The sequence below is a fragment of the Drosophila miranda genome (genome assembly GCF_003369915.1).
Source record: "Drosophila miranda strain MSH22 chromosome Y unlocalized genomic scaffold, D.miranda_PacBio2.1 Contig_Y1_pilon, whole genome shotgun sequence".
Lineage (NCBI taxonomy): Eukaryota > Metazoa > Arthropoda > Insecta > Diptera > Drosophilidae > Drosophila > Drosophila miranda.
Genome location: NW_022881603.1, coordinates 16,654,816 through 16,673,799, shown reverse-complemented (window position 1 = coordinate 16,673,799; position 18,984 = coordinate 16,654,816). Strand labels below are relative to the sequence as shown.

The 18,984-nt window shown below is 45.9% G+C and overlaps 2 protein-coding genes and 2 pseudogenes across 2 annotated transcripts; 2 read left to right on the top strand and 2 right to left on the bottom strand.

Annotated features, from left to right (window-relative positions):
- Positions 1-4,718, top strand: part of LOC117185859 — a 39,940-nt pseudogene extending 35,222 nt beyond the window's left edge.
- Positions 4,719-12,123: 7,405 nt separating this feature from the next.
- LOC117190879 lies at positions 12,124-15,095 on the bottom strand (annotated as a pseudogene).
- A 671-nt stretch (positions 15,096-15,766) lies between these two features.
- LOC117191254 (uncharacterized protein C16C10.8-like) lies at positions 15,767-16,830 on the top strand. Its single transcript, XM_033396173.1, has one exon. The coding sequence runs from the start codon at positions 15,882-15,884 to the stop codon at positions 16,749-16,751; it is 870 nt and encodes a 289-aa protein (XP_033252064.1). The 5' UTR covers positions 15,767-15,881; the 3' UTR covers positions 16,752-16,830.
- On the bottom strand, positions 16,824-17,456 carry LOC117191459. Its single transcript, XM_033396320.1, has 3 exons — positions 17,340-17,456; positions 17,130-17,286; positions 16,824-17,075 (listed from the first exon to the last, which is right to left on the bottom strand). Exons 1-3 carry the CDS (start codon positions 17,454-17,456, stop codon positions 16,864-16,866), a joined length of 486 nt encoding a protein of 161 aa, XP_033252211.1. The 3' UTR covers positions 16,824-16,863.
- Between the last annotated feature and the right edge of the window lie 1,528 nt (positions 17,457-18,984).

Sequence of the window (18,984 nt, the reverse complement as noted above, 5' to 3'; positions counted from 1 at the left end):
GTTAGTTTCAATTTTCCGTGCCAAAACGTGAGAGTCACGCAACGCTCAGCCTTTGGCCGGCCTAACAGCATGCATGCATAGATGCCTCGTGTCGGGATTATGCAACTGTGAGAGGACTCTCTCCCCCGCCCCCACGCAATGATACATCAAACGTTGGCACCGCGTCGCAGCAGCACCTACTCCAGCCAGCATGGCCAGAACCTCCATGGCAACGGCAACAACAACGTCCACGTGAGGAGGAGCCGTCTCACTCAGAGTGTCCACTGGCGGCAGTCGCATCCCAGCCAGAAGCTGCATCGCAGCTGCAATGATTTAGAGCTGACAGATGACAGGCTGTCCCAGCCGCAGCAGACCCATCAGCAGAGCTGGTGGCGCAGTCCCGAAGCCAATCAGAATCCCTGGCTGCGGCCGCAGAGCAGTGGGGCAGACAGCAACTCATGCAACAACCTCAACAACAACAGCAACAACAAGGTCATTCATCCGGCGTTGGGTAGCAGCTGCGACATTGCCAATTGCGGAAAAATCCTTTGGATACATCGTAGGGGCTATGACTACTCCGGCCCCGCACCCATGGTGCCGCCACACCCATACCCGCATCAGCAGTCCAATGGGGTAGTGGGAGAGGTGTCCTATCACATAGTGGGTCTGCCGCACACTCCTCTGCCGCACCAGCGACGGGCGTACTTGGCCAATCGACATGCAATCGGAGCTTCTATTCCTCTGCTTGCGTGGCAGCAACAGCAGCAGCAGCAGCAACATCAGCAGCAGCAGCAGTGGCATGGCAGTTAGTATTAGACTTCACACAAATGTGAAAGAAGGAAAAGTGATCAATCGACTCCCTCCTCTACCAACGCACCTCTCTGGGCACTTTCTCATTTGATTAAGCGGGCAAACGACCTTCCTGTTTTGCCCTTTCTCACGGTTTTTCTTTTGCAAAAACCAAAAAAACTCGTTATCAGCCTTACTCCAAGAGATTGTGAGAGCCAACGAGTGAGAGAGAGAGAGAGCGTTTGAGATAAAGCTTGGCACTTGCTCTCACGTTCCGAACGAACTCTTTGATAAAAGCTTCGTGCCGGTAACTGTGAGCAAAAGCTTTTCTTCAAGATCAAATACAGTGGGTTCCATGTAATAGAAAAAATAAGACTTGAGGGAAAACTTCTTTTGGTGGACAAACTCAGCACAGACAGATATTTCGGAATTTTATAAAATTCAAAGATTAAAGGTCTTTATTTGAACTAAAAATCCACATATCAATTAACTCAATTATGCTAAAAGATCTTTGTATCTTTCAGTTCTCAAAGGTACCATTACATACCAGAAAATAATCTTTCTTGGTACAGTTGATGTCTAGCAATCAAAGACCGACGCATTCTTGGTCAGTCTGGTCCCAGTGTTCACACAGCCCGAAACAACAATTAAACGTGACTTTCGTACAACGGAACTCGTAGTACGCGACTATTGATATCGCCCCACGTTACTCTCACTCTCCCAGAGACAAAAGTCTTTGACGTCGGCACCGGAGCCCCCCCTCCTCCCCACTGAGTCAGAGCCCCAGTTTGGGTTTCGGTTTCGATTTCGGTTTCAGTTGAGCAGAAAGCGTGCTACGGTGTAGTTGGGGTCTTGGGTAGGTACGAAGCTCCCCGTTTCTCTCTTTCTCGGTCTCTCTCTCTCGCTTTGTTGGTGGGAGTGGGGATCAAGTGGAGCGTGAATCTAGTGTTTGTTGCTGTTCTTTCTTCTCTGCTTTATCAGACAATTGCCTCTCAGCCTTCGATCCGGCGGTCTGGTTCTGATTCTCATTGATTGTTGTGACTAATAAGCGGCAAATAGACAAATACGAAAGAGGGAAAAACAACAGAAAACCATTTAAAAAGTTAATTGAGCGTGAAAGGAAGGAAAAGCCTTTAAAGGCCCCCGACTAGTGTGTGTGTGTGTGTGTGTGTGTGAGTGGACTTCCCCAGTGAAAGATGAAAATCGGCAACGCTTTCAAACGCTTTCGAACGCTGGCAAAAATGCGCCATAACAAATCAGTGAAAGTGAAAATCTCTCAAGTGTCAATTAAATCTCTTTTTACGCCTCATACACAACACGTACTGCAACACTACATAGTATCGTATGTGTATGTACGAGTACGAAACTATTCCTAATTGTTAAGCTTACTACGAGGCGGGGTATTTGTTGCACAAACATTTGTACAGCTGCCCAGCTCTAGCCCCAGCCCCAAGACCAGACCGCACCTCGCTGCGCAAGGTTTTCCCCCATCAAGGGATTTCCTTGAATCGGGTCAATTGATGGATGCGTAGTATTCCATCTTTATCAATTTGCAGCGCAGTTCCATTAATGCATCAATTGAATTGAATGTATCTGAGGCGAACTTTTCCACTTACGTACATACAGACATACATATAGATATTCTTATGTATATGCGATTCATATGCAAATGAGGATGAGTCTTATCTCGAGGCTAAGTGGCTTAGCACAGCTCTAAAACGTTTCGATTACTAGTCGTATGGGTGCGTAGTCCGAGGCTAGCTCCCTTGCCCCCCGGAGACCCATTCCATTCAGTATCCAATTAACTGATTATTTTGCTAGCAAGCATTAACTTCAATTGCAGCTCATTTTCAATGGGGAATCAAGAGAAGCTTAATTCAATTTGAGGTTGTGACACGTCACGTCTCCCCTCTGCACCCCTTCCACCCATTATAAGGGGGCGGGTTATCTCTCCCAGCTGCTTAGCTGGGGAGGTGGGGGACAATGGGCGGTGGGGGGAGACTGTTTATTTGCTTACCAATTGGCAGACAGATACAAACCTCGTCGCGACTCAGATAAGCCAGGGGTTTCGTAACACAAGCAGCAGCAGCAACGACAGCCACAACGACAACGACAACTATGACAACGATTTGCGGTCTTACGATTCAGTTTGCTAGAGGACTATTGGAGTCTTACGAGAATGACATACCAGTAGCTGGAACTCTGGCTTTCTTATGAATCGGAAATGTCAACAGCCTTCTATCTTAGCGGTCAACTAGTTTCGTTATTGTGAACAAATCAAATGACGGGGGAATAGCATAGCATAGGCTATGATAGAGAGGGACCAACGCCCTTTGGGTTAATGCCTCAGATCCAGCTTCAGCCACAGCCTGAACACCCTTTTGTCGATCTTGCATCTCACACAGAATCTCCCAATCGTTATTATGACACAGACGTCAACATTCACTTCAAGACACCGATAAGGCATGAGCAGAAGCAGCACATACCGGAGGAGGAACTAGCCACACGCCAAGCGGAGCATATGCAGAAGCTGTACCACGAGGAGCGACGCCGCAAGTATCTACAGGAGCTGCAGGACATGAACTCTCGACGCCACACGGACAACTTCACGCCCTCGCAGAAGTTCCCGATCGCCCTAAACCACTACGATGACTTCCCCACCGACGTGACGCTCAAGTTGCTTGTGGGTCCCAAAACCGTTGCCCGGGCCCTCTACAACTTCCAGGGACAGAGCTCCAAGTAAGTTCTTCAGTTGCACTCCGGTGGATCCAGTAGTTTTTAATAAATGGATTTTTGCAGAGAGCTCTCCTTCCGCAAGGGCGACACCATCTACATAAGGCGGCAGATCGATCCCAATTGGTATGAAGGTGAGCACAAGGCGATGATCGGGTTGCTGCCAGCGAGCTATGTGGAGGTGCGTGTCTCTTATCAACAATCGATTGCCATGCCTCTAAACCTCTTTTGTTTCCGTTCCCTTTCCACAGATTGTTAGCCGCGATGGCGCCCGCACTCCGTCCAAGCGGCCATCGGAGGGCCAGGCTCGTGCCAAATACAATTTCCAGGCCCAGTCGGGCGTAGAGCTGTCTCTGAACAAGGGAGAGCTGGTCACGCTAACGCGTAGGGTGGATGGAAACTGGTTCGAGGGCAAGATCGCCAACAGGAAGGGCGTATTCCCAGTGTCCTATGTGGAGGTGAGTCATACCTCTGAGAGGTTTACCTCTAGCCAAGATCTGACCCTACTTCCTCACTCAGGTGCTCACGGACATTGGAGCCGAAGATATCGCGGCCAGAACGACGACCGTGATCAGCAGCCAGAGCACCACAAATCTGCGGCCCAATCTGGATGTGCTGCGCACAAACATCAACAATGAGTTCAACACACTGACCCAGAACGGAGCCCAGCCCGTGAACGGAATCCTGAAAGAAACGCGGACGCTGCACAAGACGGACGCACTCCACGTGGACACCAGCTGCGAGCCACTGGCGTGAGTGACCCTCAGGACTGACCTCTTGCCTAGATCTGCTAATCCAAGATGCTCCGTTTCCCTTTCTCCCTTTCAGCTATCGCGCCCTGTACAAGTACCGGCCACAGAACTCCGATGAACTGGAGCTGCTGGAGGGGGATCTGGTGCACGTGCTGGAGAAGTGCGACGACGGATGGTTCGTGGGCACCTCGCAGCGCACCGGCTGCTTTGGCACATTCCCCGGCAACTATGTGGAACGCGCCTAAGGCGGAGCCATTGAGCCATTGAGCCATCCTGGCAAGACAGGTGTGGGACACCCGAAAACGAGTACCAAAATACCCAAAAATTCACCTCTAATCTTAATGAATTTGTAGTCTAATACTGAGAATAATGTGAAATAACCGAGGCCCTACCCGGCCAGGCCAGGCCAGTGCAGCTGGAAACAGGACACAGGCAGTTATAAGATTAATTCTGATTTGATTTAACTGGATTACTTTATGTTGTTGTTGAATTCTTCTTATTCCCCTAATTCTGTTCTGCTGCTTGCGTTGCCGTAACGTAAAACTATTTATTTATTTTTAAACATAGCATTAATTTTATCAATGTTGGAATTGTAAGATATGAATATTAGTTTATAAGATTTGAATATTAGTTTAAGATTTACTCATCGATAGTATTATAAGAAATACCAATGTACTCGATATATCGATACTTGTCCTCGACAAGTATCGATATGCCAACACACATTCATTCGAATACGCCGATCAAGAAAGAAGAACATATAATGAAACCGTGCTATTACATATCAGGTGTGGGGTTTGCCCAAAAAAAAAAAAAACTGCGATGAACAATGCAGACATAAGAGCGAAAACCAAAAGTGAACTTAGCGACATATTGCGTAGCGACATAACGTATATTTTGATCAAGATGCCAACATACACCAATTACGTACAGCAGTGAAAAAAATCATGGAAGACACGCATGAGCTAGGAAATACGGCGCCAAGCGCAGACGAGACTATGCAGGCAGACATTTTTGCAGTCCCGGTTGAGCGCGAGATAGATAGAGACAACCGTAGTGCACAACACGCAGTAAAAGCGGCGCCAGAAGAATATGGTGAAAATGTGCAGAAGGCTCGAGAAGCATTCATGCCGCGACAAGACAACGCTTGTTCGAAATTGACCATGCGATCAGATGAACACGAAGAAGAATCGCGCCGTTTGCAGCAGTTGGAACAATTGTACGTTTCTCGCAAGCGCTTAGCTGATCTCAAATTAAGCATATTGAAAACGGAGAAAGAGGCTATGGAGTTGGAAACGCCGAGAGATTGCATCGACTTGACACACATTGAGGCGTTGATGCGTCGATTTTCTGGAGATGACGACCAGGCTGTAACCAGTTGGATAAGTAACTTTCAGGCCATTATGAATTTCCATGGTGTATCCGAGTCCAAATGCTGGATATTAGCGAAGCGGCTGCTAGGCGGATCGGCGAAGGCGTACATCGACCATGTGGCGCCTTTGACTTGGCAATTGATGCGAGCAGAATTGCTCAACGTCTTTGAGCAGAATGTGAGAGCGTGGGACATTGGAAAGCGACTGGAGGCACGGAAAATTGCAAATAATGAAAGCGCATTTCAATATTTCGTCGCAATGTGCAGCATAGCGTCGCAAGCAGACATGGCCACGAGCGATGTGGTCAAATTCATCGTAGAGGCACTGCAGGACAAGACGGGCATGGCAGCATCCATGCTATATTGCAGCACACTCAACGAGTTGCGTGACAAGATGGTCACCTATGATAAGGTCAGAAGAGCTCCTGGCGTCGTAGCAATTCGTAGCGAAGGTATGACAAAGGGAAAACTAAATGTGAGTATGGCAGTTGGGCAGCAGCAAGGTGGTGGCGCAATGCGTTGCTACAACTGTCGGCAATTTGGGCACGTTATGAAGGAATGCAGTCAGCCAAAGAGACCGGATGGGGCATGTTTTAACTGTTGGAGTACCAGCCACCTATATTCGCAGTGCCCGAAACGAAAGATGGCCACTAGGGTAGCTGCAGTTCAAGATGAGGAGCGACCAGGAGAAAAAACAACGACGATTTAGCGGCTGTCCAGTTAATCACTTTATGACTTCCGTTTGGTGAACAAAGAGGCGTCAGTATTTTTAGTCTATTTGATACAGGAAGCCCTGTAAGTTTTATTCATAAGTCTTTGATACCGAAGTCGGCTATAGTTGAAGCCTATAATGAAGTTAGGAAATACTATGGACTAGGAGGACAACCAATTCCCATATGGGGAAAATTTAAGTGCCATATTGAATTTTGCACAAAGAAATATATCGTTTTATTAAACATCGTAGATGATAACATGCTGCCTTTGCCGGTATTGTTGGGACGCGATGCCCTTAAAGTTATTGAAGTAAAATTAGTTCATAAGAAAAATATCAATGCGAAGCAACACACATCATTAAGTTCGTTAAAGCAAAAAGCTATTAGTTTAACCTGCGCGTCTTTATTCACCGAACGTAAAAATAATATTAACATAAGACTATATGATAAGTTAGATGGTAATCAATCAGAAAGAAGCGAGCTAATCAAACGTTCTAATCCATTTAAAAATCAGATACAAGAAAACTCAAGGAATGACAAAATGGCCATCGAGAATATGAATCAAGGCGACGAATTCAGTAACTTTTGTGCGTCGGTAGAGATTGATGAAGAGGAACATATTAACGTAGGTTTCGAATTTGGCCTCACTCTTGCAGAAAAGTGTAGGGAAGTTATTAAGACATACTATTTACACAAAGAATTTGACTTGAAAGCACCACCAAAGTATCAGATGCAGATTCGTGTAACAGAAACAACACCATTTCATTGTACTCCGCGTCGTTAATCCTACCATGAGAGAGAGAAAGTAGCTGAAATAGTAGATGATCTGTTAGAAAAGAAAGTAATCCGTCATAGTGAGTCTCCTTATGCTTCCCCTTGGTCCCAGTAAAAAAAAAATCATGAGAACTTCGAATGTGTGTCGATTACCGTGGTCTGAACAAACGAATTGTTAAAGATAATTTCCCATTGCCCCTTATTGAGGACTGTCTTGAGTTTTTAGAAAACAAGTGCTGTTTTTCCATTATAGATTTGAAAAGTGGGTATCATCAAATAGGCGTAGAAGAAAAATCAGTTCCGTATACATCGTTTGTGACACCGCAAGGACAGTATGAGTACTTGAGAATGCCCTTTGGGTTAAAAAATGGATCCGCTATTTTTCAGAGATTTATTTCGGAGCTCTTGAGAGACTTTATTAGGAACAAAAGCATTGTAGTGTACATGGATGATATATTAGTAGCGACTAAAACAGTTGAAGAACACATGGATATATTAAAAAGACTATGCATTCGGTTTAGCGAGCAAAATTTAGAGATAAATCTAAAAAAGTGTAGGTTTGTCAATCGAAACATCGATTTCCTGGGGTATAAAGTTAATCAAAACGGAATAGTTCCTAGTGATTCCCATATTGAGGCCTTGAAAAAATACCCAGTCCCTCAAAATGTAAAAGCACTGCACTCATGCTTGGGATTCTTTTCGTATTTTCGACGTTTCATGTTGTCATTCGCGACAACAGCTAAGCCCTTGGTGCAGTTGTTAAAAGAAGGTGGTCCGTTTCCCATGAATAGAGAACAGGTGAAGACGTTTGAAACTCTTAAGAATGCGTTGGCAAATCCTCCGGTATTAGCCATTTTTAGCCCAAAAGAGAAACGGAATTACATACAGACGCAAGTTCATACGGTTATGGCGCAATACTGATGCAAAGACAAGATGATGGGAAGATGCACCCTGTGTCCTATTATTCCGGCAAAACAACAGAAAGAGAATCACGTTATCATAGTTTCGAACTAGAGACATTGGCTATAATTTATGCATTGAGGCGTTTTAGAGCATATTTGGAGCATAGGTCCTTCAAAATAATCACGGATTGTAATTCGTTAGTACACACGTTAACCAGAAAGTCAATTAGTCCTAAGATAGCACGGTGGTCCCAAGAGTTAGAGAACTATGATTACTCCATTATGCACAGACCTGGGGCCAGTATGGCGCACGTTGATGCGCTGAGCAGACAAGATCAAGTGACGAATATGTTAGAGGATGGTTATAGAGTCAAATACGGTTTAGAAAAGTCTAATTTAGAAAAAGATGAGAGTAGAAAGCAATATACAAGGAATAGTGTAAGTAAAGACAACACTGGTAGTGAGCATAGAGGTACCGTAGAGAACCCTGTGATTAAGTGTAGAGAATTAAATATCAATAGAGAGCGTAGTAGTACCGTACAGAACCCTGCGATTGAGTGTGGAGAATCAAGTGCAGTAGGAAGTAGATTGGGAAATAGGTGGAAGTCTGATGATAGAGAGAACCTTGGTGGTGATTGTAGAGATAACATAGAGAATAGTGAATATAGGGAAAAGGATGGATGGAAGATTGAAATTAGAGATTTGAGCCAATGTAGAGGAACGATGTTAACGATGTGGTGGGGGGAGTAAAGTACATTAGTAGCAGGAATTCAGATAAAGAGAAAAAATGTGTTGAGGATACAGTAGAGAGGGACAAGTTAGAGTTTCAGGAGGAAAGATTACTAAAATCATTGATAGTTGGGGTAGTAGGTGCAACGCCAGAAGATGTTGATTTGATATTGCAAACAGAACAGATGCGAGACAAGGAAGTAGTTGGGATTCGAAAAATGCTAGAGGATGGAATTGAAGTAGATTTTGAAATGATAGATGGTATTGTTTACAAGAGGAGTTGTGAAAACAAACTATGTTTCTATGTACCAATGTGTATGGAAGAGCAGTTGATAAGGCGGTCACACGAAAAACTAGGACATCTGGCCGCAGAGAAGTGCGTGAGTGACCTTTTGAGGACCTACTGGTTTCCGTCAATGAGAAGTAAAGTGGCAAGTTTCATCAGAAACTGTCTACCGTGTATACTACACTCGATGCCTAAAACAATCCATAACATAACGCTCCATAGTATCCCAAAGTCGTGTGTTCCTTTTCATACCCTACATGTTGATCATTTGGGTCCGTTGCCGAGTATTAGATCTAAGCGAAAACACCTCCTTGTGGTAATAGATGCATTCACTAAGTTTGTCAAATTGTTCCCGGTTAATAGTACCAGCACGCGGGAAGCGAAGGATGCCTTAAGTAAATATTTTGATTTCTATAGTCGCCTTACTAGGATAATATCAGATCGTGGGACCTGTTTCACCTCGTTAGAGTTCTCTAGTTTTCTGCAGGAGAGAGGGATAGATCACATTAAGGTAGCTACAGGTGCACCGCAGGCGAATGGCCAAGTGGAGCGGGTGAATCGTGTTCTTACTCCTATGTTAGGAAAACTGTCAGAGCCCCTTGAGCAAGCCGATTGGTATAGGTTGATGAGCAAGGTAGAGCACGCCATTAATAACTCCGTTAACAGCAGTACGAAAAAGACACCTAGCACATTGTTATTTGGAATACCCCAGAAAGGACCCGTTGTAGATGAATTAACCGAATACCTAGAGGAGAAGTTAGCGTCAGAACTTAGAGAGTTGGAAACTATAAGAGAAATAGCAAGTGAGAACATACGGTTGTCGCAGAAAAGAAATGAGAAGATGTATGCCCATAAACATAGAGCCCCATTAAAGTATGAACCTGGTGACTATGTAGCAGTCCGGCATGTGGACACAACACCGGGGATCAATAAGAAGTTCGCACCAAAGTATCGAGGACCGTACAGGATCAATAGAGTATTGGATAATGATCGTTATGAGGTTGTCGACATTGAGGACTGTCAGTTGACGCAAATGCCATTCCGAAGTATATTAGAACTAGCAAGGCTTAAACCCTGGGTAGAGTGCAAGGATAAAACTATGGTCTCATGTTGTTAATCGATGAAATAGTATGTTAAGTAAGACAATACCGAATAAGAAATGTTTAACCAACTGTATGCCTTAGTGTGTAGATCGTGGGCGATCTGTAGTCAGGTTGCCCGAATGTAAGATATGAATATTAGTTTATAAGATTTGAATATTAGTTTAAGATTTACTCATCGATAGTATTATAAGAAATACCAATGTACTCGATAGATACTTGTCGAGGACAAGTATCGATATGCCAACACACATTCATTCGAATACGCCGATCAAGAAAGAAGAACATATAATAAAACCGTGCTATTAAAAGTTTACAGAATTATGTTTATTTATACTCGCAAAAGTGAGCACCACACACACTTTTAACCAGAAGTTTGCCCCAAACACCACCACCACCAACAGCATCACAACCACCTCCCCACAATCCTGATATCAAAGAGAACTAAATTAAGATCATACATACATATACTATATACTTTTGTTGTTTACCTACTAATTTTAACTAGTCACAGCTAATTTCCAAAAAGAAAACCAATACACAATGATGGAGAACCGTTGAACAAAAAAAGTGCCTTAAAATTTATATTTTAATGACTAAAAAATAAATTAAATTAAACAAAAGAACGATGGAAAATAAAACAAAGAAAAGCTGAAAAGTGCTATGAACTAAGTGCCTCTGTTGAGTCGATGAAAATGAGTTAAATACTCACTCTACGAGATCGTAAAACCATAAAATTCTCAAGCCGATCCAACAGAAAAAAATCATTTTTTAATCATTACAAACGAGCGTTTATTACACAGACACTGTTGCAAACGTATTTAGTAAATAAATCAACAACAAAAACCAACCGACAACCATCCGAGTTATCCCTTTTCTTGCTGTCCTGTTGCGAGCCATGGCCATGATGCCGCTGCTGTGTCGCTGAGTCGACAACGTGGCGTCCCGCCTGCGACAGCAGGGAACAGTGGTCGACGGCGGAATTGTTGGTTCACGACCACGGAAAATAATGTCAGCCACCCACCCATCGTATCCCAGCAGGACAGAAGCGCACGCCTTGCTAAATCCAAACCTAACAAGCCATCGTCATCCTTCGACCTGGCCATCGACAACTATCTCAACGACTTTGGCTGTGGCAACCAAGGGAGGAGCTACGTGGGCTACTGGACTCTAGATATATATCGTTATTGTTAGGTTTAAGGATATATGCGTCATATATTGGCTGTGGCAACCAAGGGAGGAGCTACGTGGGGTACTGGACTTTAGATATATATCGTTATTGTTAGGTTTAAGGATATATGCGTCAATATTTTTATATAGTAGATACAAATGTATTCAACTTGTTTATTTATTAATACTAAGCTAAGGTATGATGATTAAAACTATTGAAAAATTATCCTTGCTGTATCCTGTATAGGGGAAACTATCCCGATTACAAAAAGGCGTGGCAATCCCAGATCGGTTCTCAAGTAGCGGAGAAAACAAAATATTTTAGAAGGGGGAATTTGTCCTTGATCCTTCATATTTTTCCGTAATTTTAAAAAAACCAGGCACCTCCTGCTGATTTCTGTTCGCCTGGTATCCCAGATCTGAAATTCTTGATTTTGGCCATTTGATCGGTCGCATGTTGAAAGTTGTTTTTGTACAACAACAAAAATTTGTTGAACAAAAATTGACAACAACAACTTTTGTTGTTTTATCCGTTATTTGTGTTATTAAGTTTTCTCGGCTATTTGTGGCCCGATCGGGACGTGCGACGGCTTCCTGTTATCGAAAAAATGTCCCTGATTTAATGGAGTCCTTATAAAGGATCAAGGAAAAATTCCCCCTTCTAAAATATTTAATTTTCTCCGATATTTGAGAACCGATCTGGGAGTGCCACGCCTTTTTGTAATCGGGATAGTTTCCCCCATACAGGATACAGCAAGGATGATTTTTCAATAGTTTTAATCATCATAACTTAGCTTATTATTAATAAATAAACAAGTTGAATACATTTGTATCTACTATATAAATATATTGACGCATATTTCCTTAAACCTAATAATAACGACATATATCTAGATTCTAGTAGCCCATGTAGCTCCTCCCTTGGTTGCCACAGCCAAAGTCCTTGAGATAGTTGTCGATGGCCAGGTCGAAGGATGACGATGGCTTGTAAGGTTTGGATTTAGCAAGACGTGCGCTTCTGTCCTGCGATTGGTGGGTGGCTGACATTATTTTCCGTGGTCGTGAACCAACAATTCCGCCGTCGACCACTGTTCCCTGCTGTAGCGGACGGGACGCCACATTGTCGACTCAGCGACACAGCAGCGGCATCATGGCTATGGCTCGCAGCAGGACAGCAAGTGACTGCCACAGTCCAGCCAGGAGTCATCTCTTGGACATCCCGAGAGGACGAGGAGCTTCGGCAGAATTACCTGCAGTGGATGTACCGACGGCGAACGATCTGGAAAGGCGGAGAAAACAGCGTGCAACGCAAGGGAGAGGGCCATAGGACCACAGCCCCGCGCGACAGGAATCATGTTCTTCTGCGACATGTTCGGTCTATGAACCGGCACATATATGTATATACTATACTGCTCCAATGCAAGTGTGCAAGCATTATCCGCGGTATATCTAACAAAATTTCAGAGTATATACAATATACATATTCTTGATTTGGGTTACATTTAACAGGCCACAGAATTATACCACCTGATGACAGAGGTTTACTCACTATTTCCTTAAGATTAGTTTAACAGTAGCTCAGTAAATACTTTCACCATTTTTCCTGCTAGAGTTACCTTTCAATCACGTTTGGGCCAACTTCCGTTTTCGCTCCTGCTTGAGCTCTCGCTTGACAGCCCGCTGTTCCAGTTCTTCGGTGTACTCTGCATACATGGCCAGGAGCGCGGGATAGAGCTTGTGGTACTCCTGGAGGTCTTTCAGGGTTGCGTCCCTGCTGGATGGCCTGGGAGATGGTGCTGTGCGTCTTGATGCGCGCCTCCTCCTCCAGGTCGTCCTCCATGGTGGCCTCGTGAATGAGAACTGTAGAGTTGCGCCCCAGCTCGATCAGGTCCAGGCAAGGCATGGTGTCGCCGCTGTAGGTGATCTTGACGGGCTCGCCATCGTGATGCGTCTTCAGAGTGAGGCTCACGCCAAAGGAGTTGGTACAGTGCCTTACCAGGCAGGTGGAAATGGCTGTTATACCCAATGGTTCCACTGCCTCTCCAGTCAGGGGACCCGCCAAGAGCTCTCGATTGCCCACCAAAGTGTACGCATCCTCAATCTCCTCGATCTGGCGTTGGTAAAACTCCAGCAATGGCTCGATCTGGCGCGGCGCAAGTAGTAGAAGCGGAGTTGCCTTCGGGGCCAGCTGTCTGCGCTTCCTTAGCAGTCCAATCAATCCAATGTGATGATCCGCGTGCAGGTGGGACACGTACACAGCCTGCCGCTGGCGGAGTACCTCTACGGCCCTTGCGCTGCCGTATAGGCGCACAATCTGTCCATAGGTTCCCTCGCCGCAGTCGAGCAACATGAAGGCCTCCGCCGTAGTCTGGATCAGAATTGAGCTGACGTTGCGCGTCTTGTTGGGAATGCAGGAGCCCGTGGCCAGGAAGATGATCCTTGGGTAGCTGCTGGCGGCGGACGATGGGAAGTCGGTTTCCGCCTTTAGCTTAGCCAGCAGTTCCGTAAAGCCGGGCACGGCATGAGTCTCCTTGACGTACTCCTCTGGTGTAAGCTTGGCCGCCAGGGTTTGGTCCAGTCCTGTTCGAAATGTAATGAGATAGAAATAACGAATAAATCTGCAGTGGTACTCACCCTTTTTGGGACGCAGATGGAAGCTCGTCATAGACACCATGCCCTGCTCCATTTCTGTGCTTGCATCAACCCCGCCGTCGGGATCTGCCTCATCCAGCTTGGTTTTCTTCAGGTTCACGCTAAGATTCTGACTCTGGCAGGGGAACTGCTCTCCCAGGAGGGGAAATATCCGAGGAGCCAGCTGGTGCAGCTGATGCTGGATGCGGTGGGCGGCCGCATAGCCGGAGAATTGATTGTGCGGGGAACTCAGGTAGATATGCTGCGTGCCTGGCGAGAAATGGTTTCGCAGAAATCTCTGATATTTCTGGCAGGTGGAGACTTTGTGCGGCGTAAAGTGCACCACCAAGCACACCTCAGTGAGCTGCTGTTCGCCCAGATCTTTGATGGTCTTGGCATGGGAAAGCAGACCGGGAAGGTAATCCTGGCAGGGCACATCCAGGAACACAAAGGAGAGCGCCGTTTCGCCAGGCTCCAGGCTCATCCACGGAGCGAACTATCTGGCCATCGGGGAGTGTGATGTCCTGGCCGTTCTTTAGCTGCCCCAGTAGCGGGCCTGGCGGGACGCCCTTCTCAACACACTTGACCAAGTTGAGGGCACCCGGACGAGGTTTCAGCTGGCAGATGTAGTTAATTACGATCTTCTCTGGGTTCTCCACGCTCTCCAGCGGCAGGGACGTCATCTTCAGAATGGAGTCTTCAAAGCAGCTGACTGCGGTGCAGTCGACCGACTGCATTTGAAGATTCTTGAGCACGACGAAGCGCCGCATCGACTGCAGCATGGTGGAGAGGTGCGACGGTCCGTGCAGGCCCACACTACGCACGCCGGCATCCTGAATCGTTAGCGCCAGGCCAGGTAGACCGCCCACAGCCGCCCACGTGTTACGTGTCACGAAGATCTGTAGGTAGAACCTGAAGGTTCACCGTGCCGGGCACCACCGAAGCCAGCTTCTTGCGCAGCACATTCGGTTCTCGCTCGTACTTGGGGCCCGTCAACGGATCCGTGGCCGAGGCAATGGCGGCCACAGAGCTGCTCATCTTCAGATTTCGTAGTGTTCCATAAAGCGGTGCCCTTGCTAATGTCAACAAAATCATTCGTATTTCGTTCGACGCGGAACTGACTTTGGTCGCGTGTTGTGGGCCGATGAACAGCTGTTCAGATCCTCAGAAATATACCGAAACATACCATATCATTTCAAAAATATACCGTAAATATACTGACGAATTCAAGTTATATTCTCCATATTCCTCGTTTTTGATATTCCGTCGATTATTACTCGCTAGATAGAACCTTTAGTCCTGCCCACATATTTGTATCCCTATTATTGTATTTTGACTAAAAAGTTCAACAAACAAAGCAGCCGCAATTTTGTCATGTCAATGTTGCTGTTATTTGAAGACCTGTTGCTTGTCAACCGGCCTATTTTGTAAATTTAATACGATGAATTGTTCCAAACTTAATTAAGATAGACATTTTCTCGACCTATCAATGCATTTGAGAATTTCCTGTATATACATATATCCTGATCCCGATACCAATTCTTGGTCTCTGTAAAGAGCGAAATTTCTAATTCCTGCGTATGGAAGTTTCTACAGCAGTAGTTTAATTGTATTATTTTTAAGAAATATATAAAAAATATATTTAAACGGTAACAAAATTTTTTTTTTAACATGGCACCTACGCTTATGCTTTCGTCTCTCAGACACCTGGCGAAAAAAAAGTGATCTACAACTTTTTACAGTAATGTTAAAGCCATTTCTACATGATTTGTACATGAATTCAATTTTGGCGCACTAGCTGCAGCCCTGGCAATCATGTGGATCAACACTGAAGTATTACCAGTCGAATAGAGAGGTGCCACACTAATCCCCACGTGCGTTTGTTTGGCTGTGCCGCGGCTAAATTTATTCGAATTTCTTGAAAAAAGTAACTGGAAAACCCCGCCTGGAAATGGTATTCTTCACGTGCAACATATGCGGCGAGTCCGTGAAGAAGCCATCGGTGGAGAAGCACTACCAGACACGGTGCCGCGGAAACGAGAAGAACGTTTCCTGCATGGACTGCCTCAAAGACTTTTACGGCGAGGAGTACGTTGCCCACACGAAGTGCATCTCAGAGGCCCAGAAGTATGCCAACCAAAGTCAGAGCTTTGTGGCCAAGGAGTCGCGGAACAAGAATGCCCAAAAGCAGGAGAGCTGGATGGACATCATTCGCGCCATACTCGACAGCAGCGAATACAACCTGACGCCGGCCCTGCGCATGGCCTTCCAGCGGCTGCAGAGCGTCGACAATGTTCCCCGGAAGAGGGCCAAGTTCGAAAACTTTGTGGGCAACTGCATGCGCATGCCCCGACAGCAGGCCACCCAGGTGTGGGACATACTCGAGAAGGAGCTCAACAAGATGAAGGAGGCCAAGCAGGAGCAGCTGGCCCAGGCCAAAGCAGCCAAGGAGGCGGCTCAGAATGGCAAGGCCGAAAAGAAGGACGAAAAGGAGCAGCCAGAGACGGACGCTCCTCCAAAGAAAAAGTCAAAGGTGGCAGCTGAAGCTGAAGCAGAATTAGAAGCCGCTCCTGAGGAATCCGAAAACACCAACAGCAACGACTTTGATTGGACCACGCAATTGTCGAAGATCGTGTCCAAGCAAGCCGACGGCATCTATCTGGAGAAGCTGAAAAAGAAGCTGCTGAAAAAGTACTCCAAGTACGTCTCAGTGGACGAGCTGAGCGAGAAGCAGGCGAAGAAATTCCACAAAAGGTTCGACAAGCAACTGAAACTGTGTACGACGCTGCGGCTAGATGGGGACCTGGTCAAGTCGTGCTAGCAGCCATGGAAGTCATACATAGGTTAATTATAGCGATGGATCACGAGTGGGGAAATAAATGTTGTAAGCTGAACACAAATCTTCCCATGTTCCTCTTTTGATTCGGATTACTTTAGGATATGTACTTCAGGGTCTGCTTGCAATGGCGCAGCTGGTTGCGAGTATCCACGCACTGCGGCGTCTGATGGAAGCGCTTGGCCGGGCAGTTGAGGATCATCTCGTTGGCCACACACTCCATGACAAGACCGGCAAACGGATGGCATCCGAAACTAGCCATGAGCTTGGCCAGCGACTTAACGCTCTTGCGGGGCAGCAACGAGAGGGCTGAAAAGATGATGGATCAGCAAATCTGATTAGATGAAACTATTGGCAACCCACCGTGTTTTTCGCACTGGCTGTATGTCTGATAGAGCAGGGCCTCATCCTCATCGTTGGCCAGTTCGCTCTCCAAATGTTCCCGAACCGCTGCGAGATCCAGCGACTGGCGATTGCTGCCCACGAAATCGGTGCTATTGAAGGTGCATTCGGCGGTGCACTGGACAAAGAGCTGATCATGGGCTTTGGTCAGATGCGGCTGGCCGTACTCACAAACATGTACGTCTGCTCCTCCTGATCAGTCCTGTAGTGGATCTTCTCGTGCCAGTGGATCTTCTCAGCAGTCGCTGAAATGGGGGCTTTCGTCGTGCAGATCGCAGCAAAAGTCATGCTGCAATTATAAAATCAATGAGAAAGGCAACTTCGAACCTAGAACTTATATACCCTTAAAGATAGATGAAGAAGACCTATAATAATTAGCTTCTGTAAAAAGTCCACCCCCTTTCTTCTCTCTATTCTGTTTCGTCAGAATAGGATGTATGTCCTACCAACCCGTAGGTCTCTATTGGTCTCTATCAATATGTGTATACATAAAGCCCCTTACCCTAGATTTGCATTATAATTTTGTTTTCAATTGAGTCCAGACATTCGATTTTGTTGGAACGTTTAGAACGTTTAGGCTCACCATTGTATCGATGGAATTCAGTTCGCAATCCTCGTCCAGTTCAGGGGCGGGCTTGGCCATCGCCCAGCCGCAGCAGAGGAGTAGCCAGAGTGCGTCCACGGCCATGGCGATGAGTCGGGCGGGGGCTTTTATAGTTCGGTTTTCAGTCCAGAGTTCTCAGAGTGGAAGTGTAATGTGGCGTAAAATTTGATGGTTTTTAATTTGTGGCTTAATTTACTTGTTTAATTATTCCAGCCAAAAGTGCGGCATCATGAGATCATGTGCTTGCTGTCTGCAGACTGCATCACGGGTGCAGTGGCAGCGTCGTCGTTCCGCTCGAGTTCCTGGAACGCATTTCCCTTCCATTAGCCCATGCGGCAGCACTCGAAGATAAATGATGAAAAGGCGAAGGCATCCATCACCGATCAAGCGAGGCACAATGTTCAACGCTTCCAAATATAGCAAAAATATGGTAGACTGCCGAAACACGCACTTTCTTGTTGGACATGCCCACGGCAACGATGATGCCGATGCATGCGGAAGCATTGCATTGCCTCATGCCCGCCATCCCATCCCCCGTACATCCCACGTCCATTCCGTCTGTTTTCAGCTGCAACTAATTAACCGAGAAATACATCATAAATAGTCAAACTGCCGCTCCCTGCACTCCACCTCCAGCTCCATTTGTTTATTTTTGACTCGCACAACAGAACTCCGGAATGGAGGATGGGTTGGAATGGAGAATGGGTGTGGATTCTATGTCTGTGTGCCAGGCAGAGGCTCCATTTCGATATGGCGGCGCTTTACGGTGGCATGCGGTCGCGTTAGGGAGTTCGGACAAGATGGGAAATTTAGGGGCAAGAGCAATCAAGCGGCAAGTGCCGCCTGAAGTTTATATCGTAGAAATTGGAACGCCGTAACTAACTGGGCGCATCCGTGTTTGGTCGGAAACCCAGCCCAGCCTAGAAAGTTCTTTTGATTCTAAGTTTCATACTGGGAGGGGATTTAATATATGTTCATGAAAGGGTATGACGATTAATTCTTATAATACGCCATATTTGAATATTTCCCCGATGGGCTGCCAAAGTATTCCATAAATGAGTACTCGCAACATTCCGATTCCATGCTGAGAGTGGGGTGCCGTTCATGAGATTCCTGTGGATGGAAAACAGGGAACTTTTATAATACACCTATTTGTTCTAGGTGTTGTTTCTGCTGAAACTAAAAAACCTTAAAAAATTAGTATTTAAAAAG

What these genes read in the sequence shown, in the direction of transcription:
- LOC117191254 (XM_033396173.1), top strand. Translation starts at nt 15,882, where the DNA reads ATGGTATTCTTCACGTGCAACATATGCGGCGAGTCCGTGAAGAAGCCA.
- LOC117191459 (XM_033396320.1), bottom strand. Translation starts at nt 17,456, where the DNA reads ATGACTTTTGCTGCGATCTGCACGACGAAAGCCCCCATTTCAGCGACT. An exon ending in AGGAGCAGACGTACATGTTT is followed by an intron (nt 17,287 to 17,339) that starts GTGAGTACGGCC and finishes CTCTTTGTCCAG; the next exon opens with TGCACCGCCGAATGCACCTT. An exon ending in CAGCCAGTGCGAAAAACACG is followed by an intron (nt 17,076 to 17,129) that starts GTGGGTTGCCAA and finishes TCATCTTTTCAG; the next exon opens with CCCTCTCGTTGCTGCCCCGC.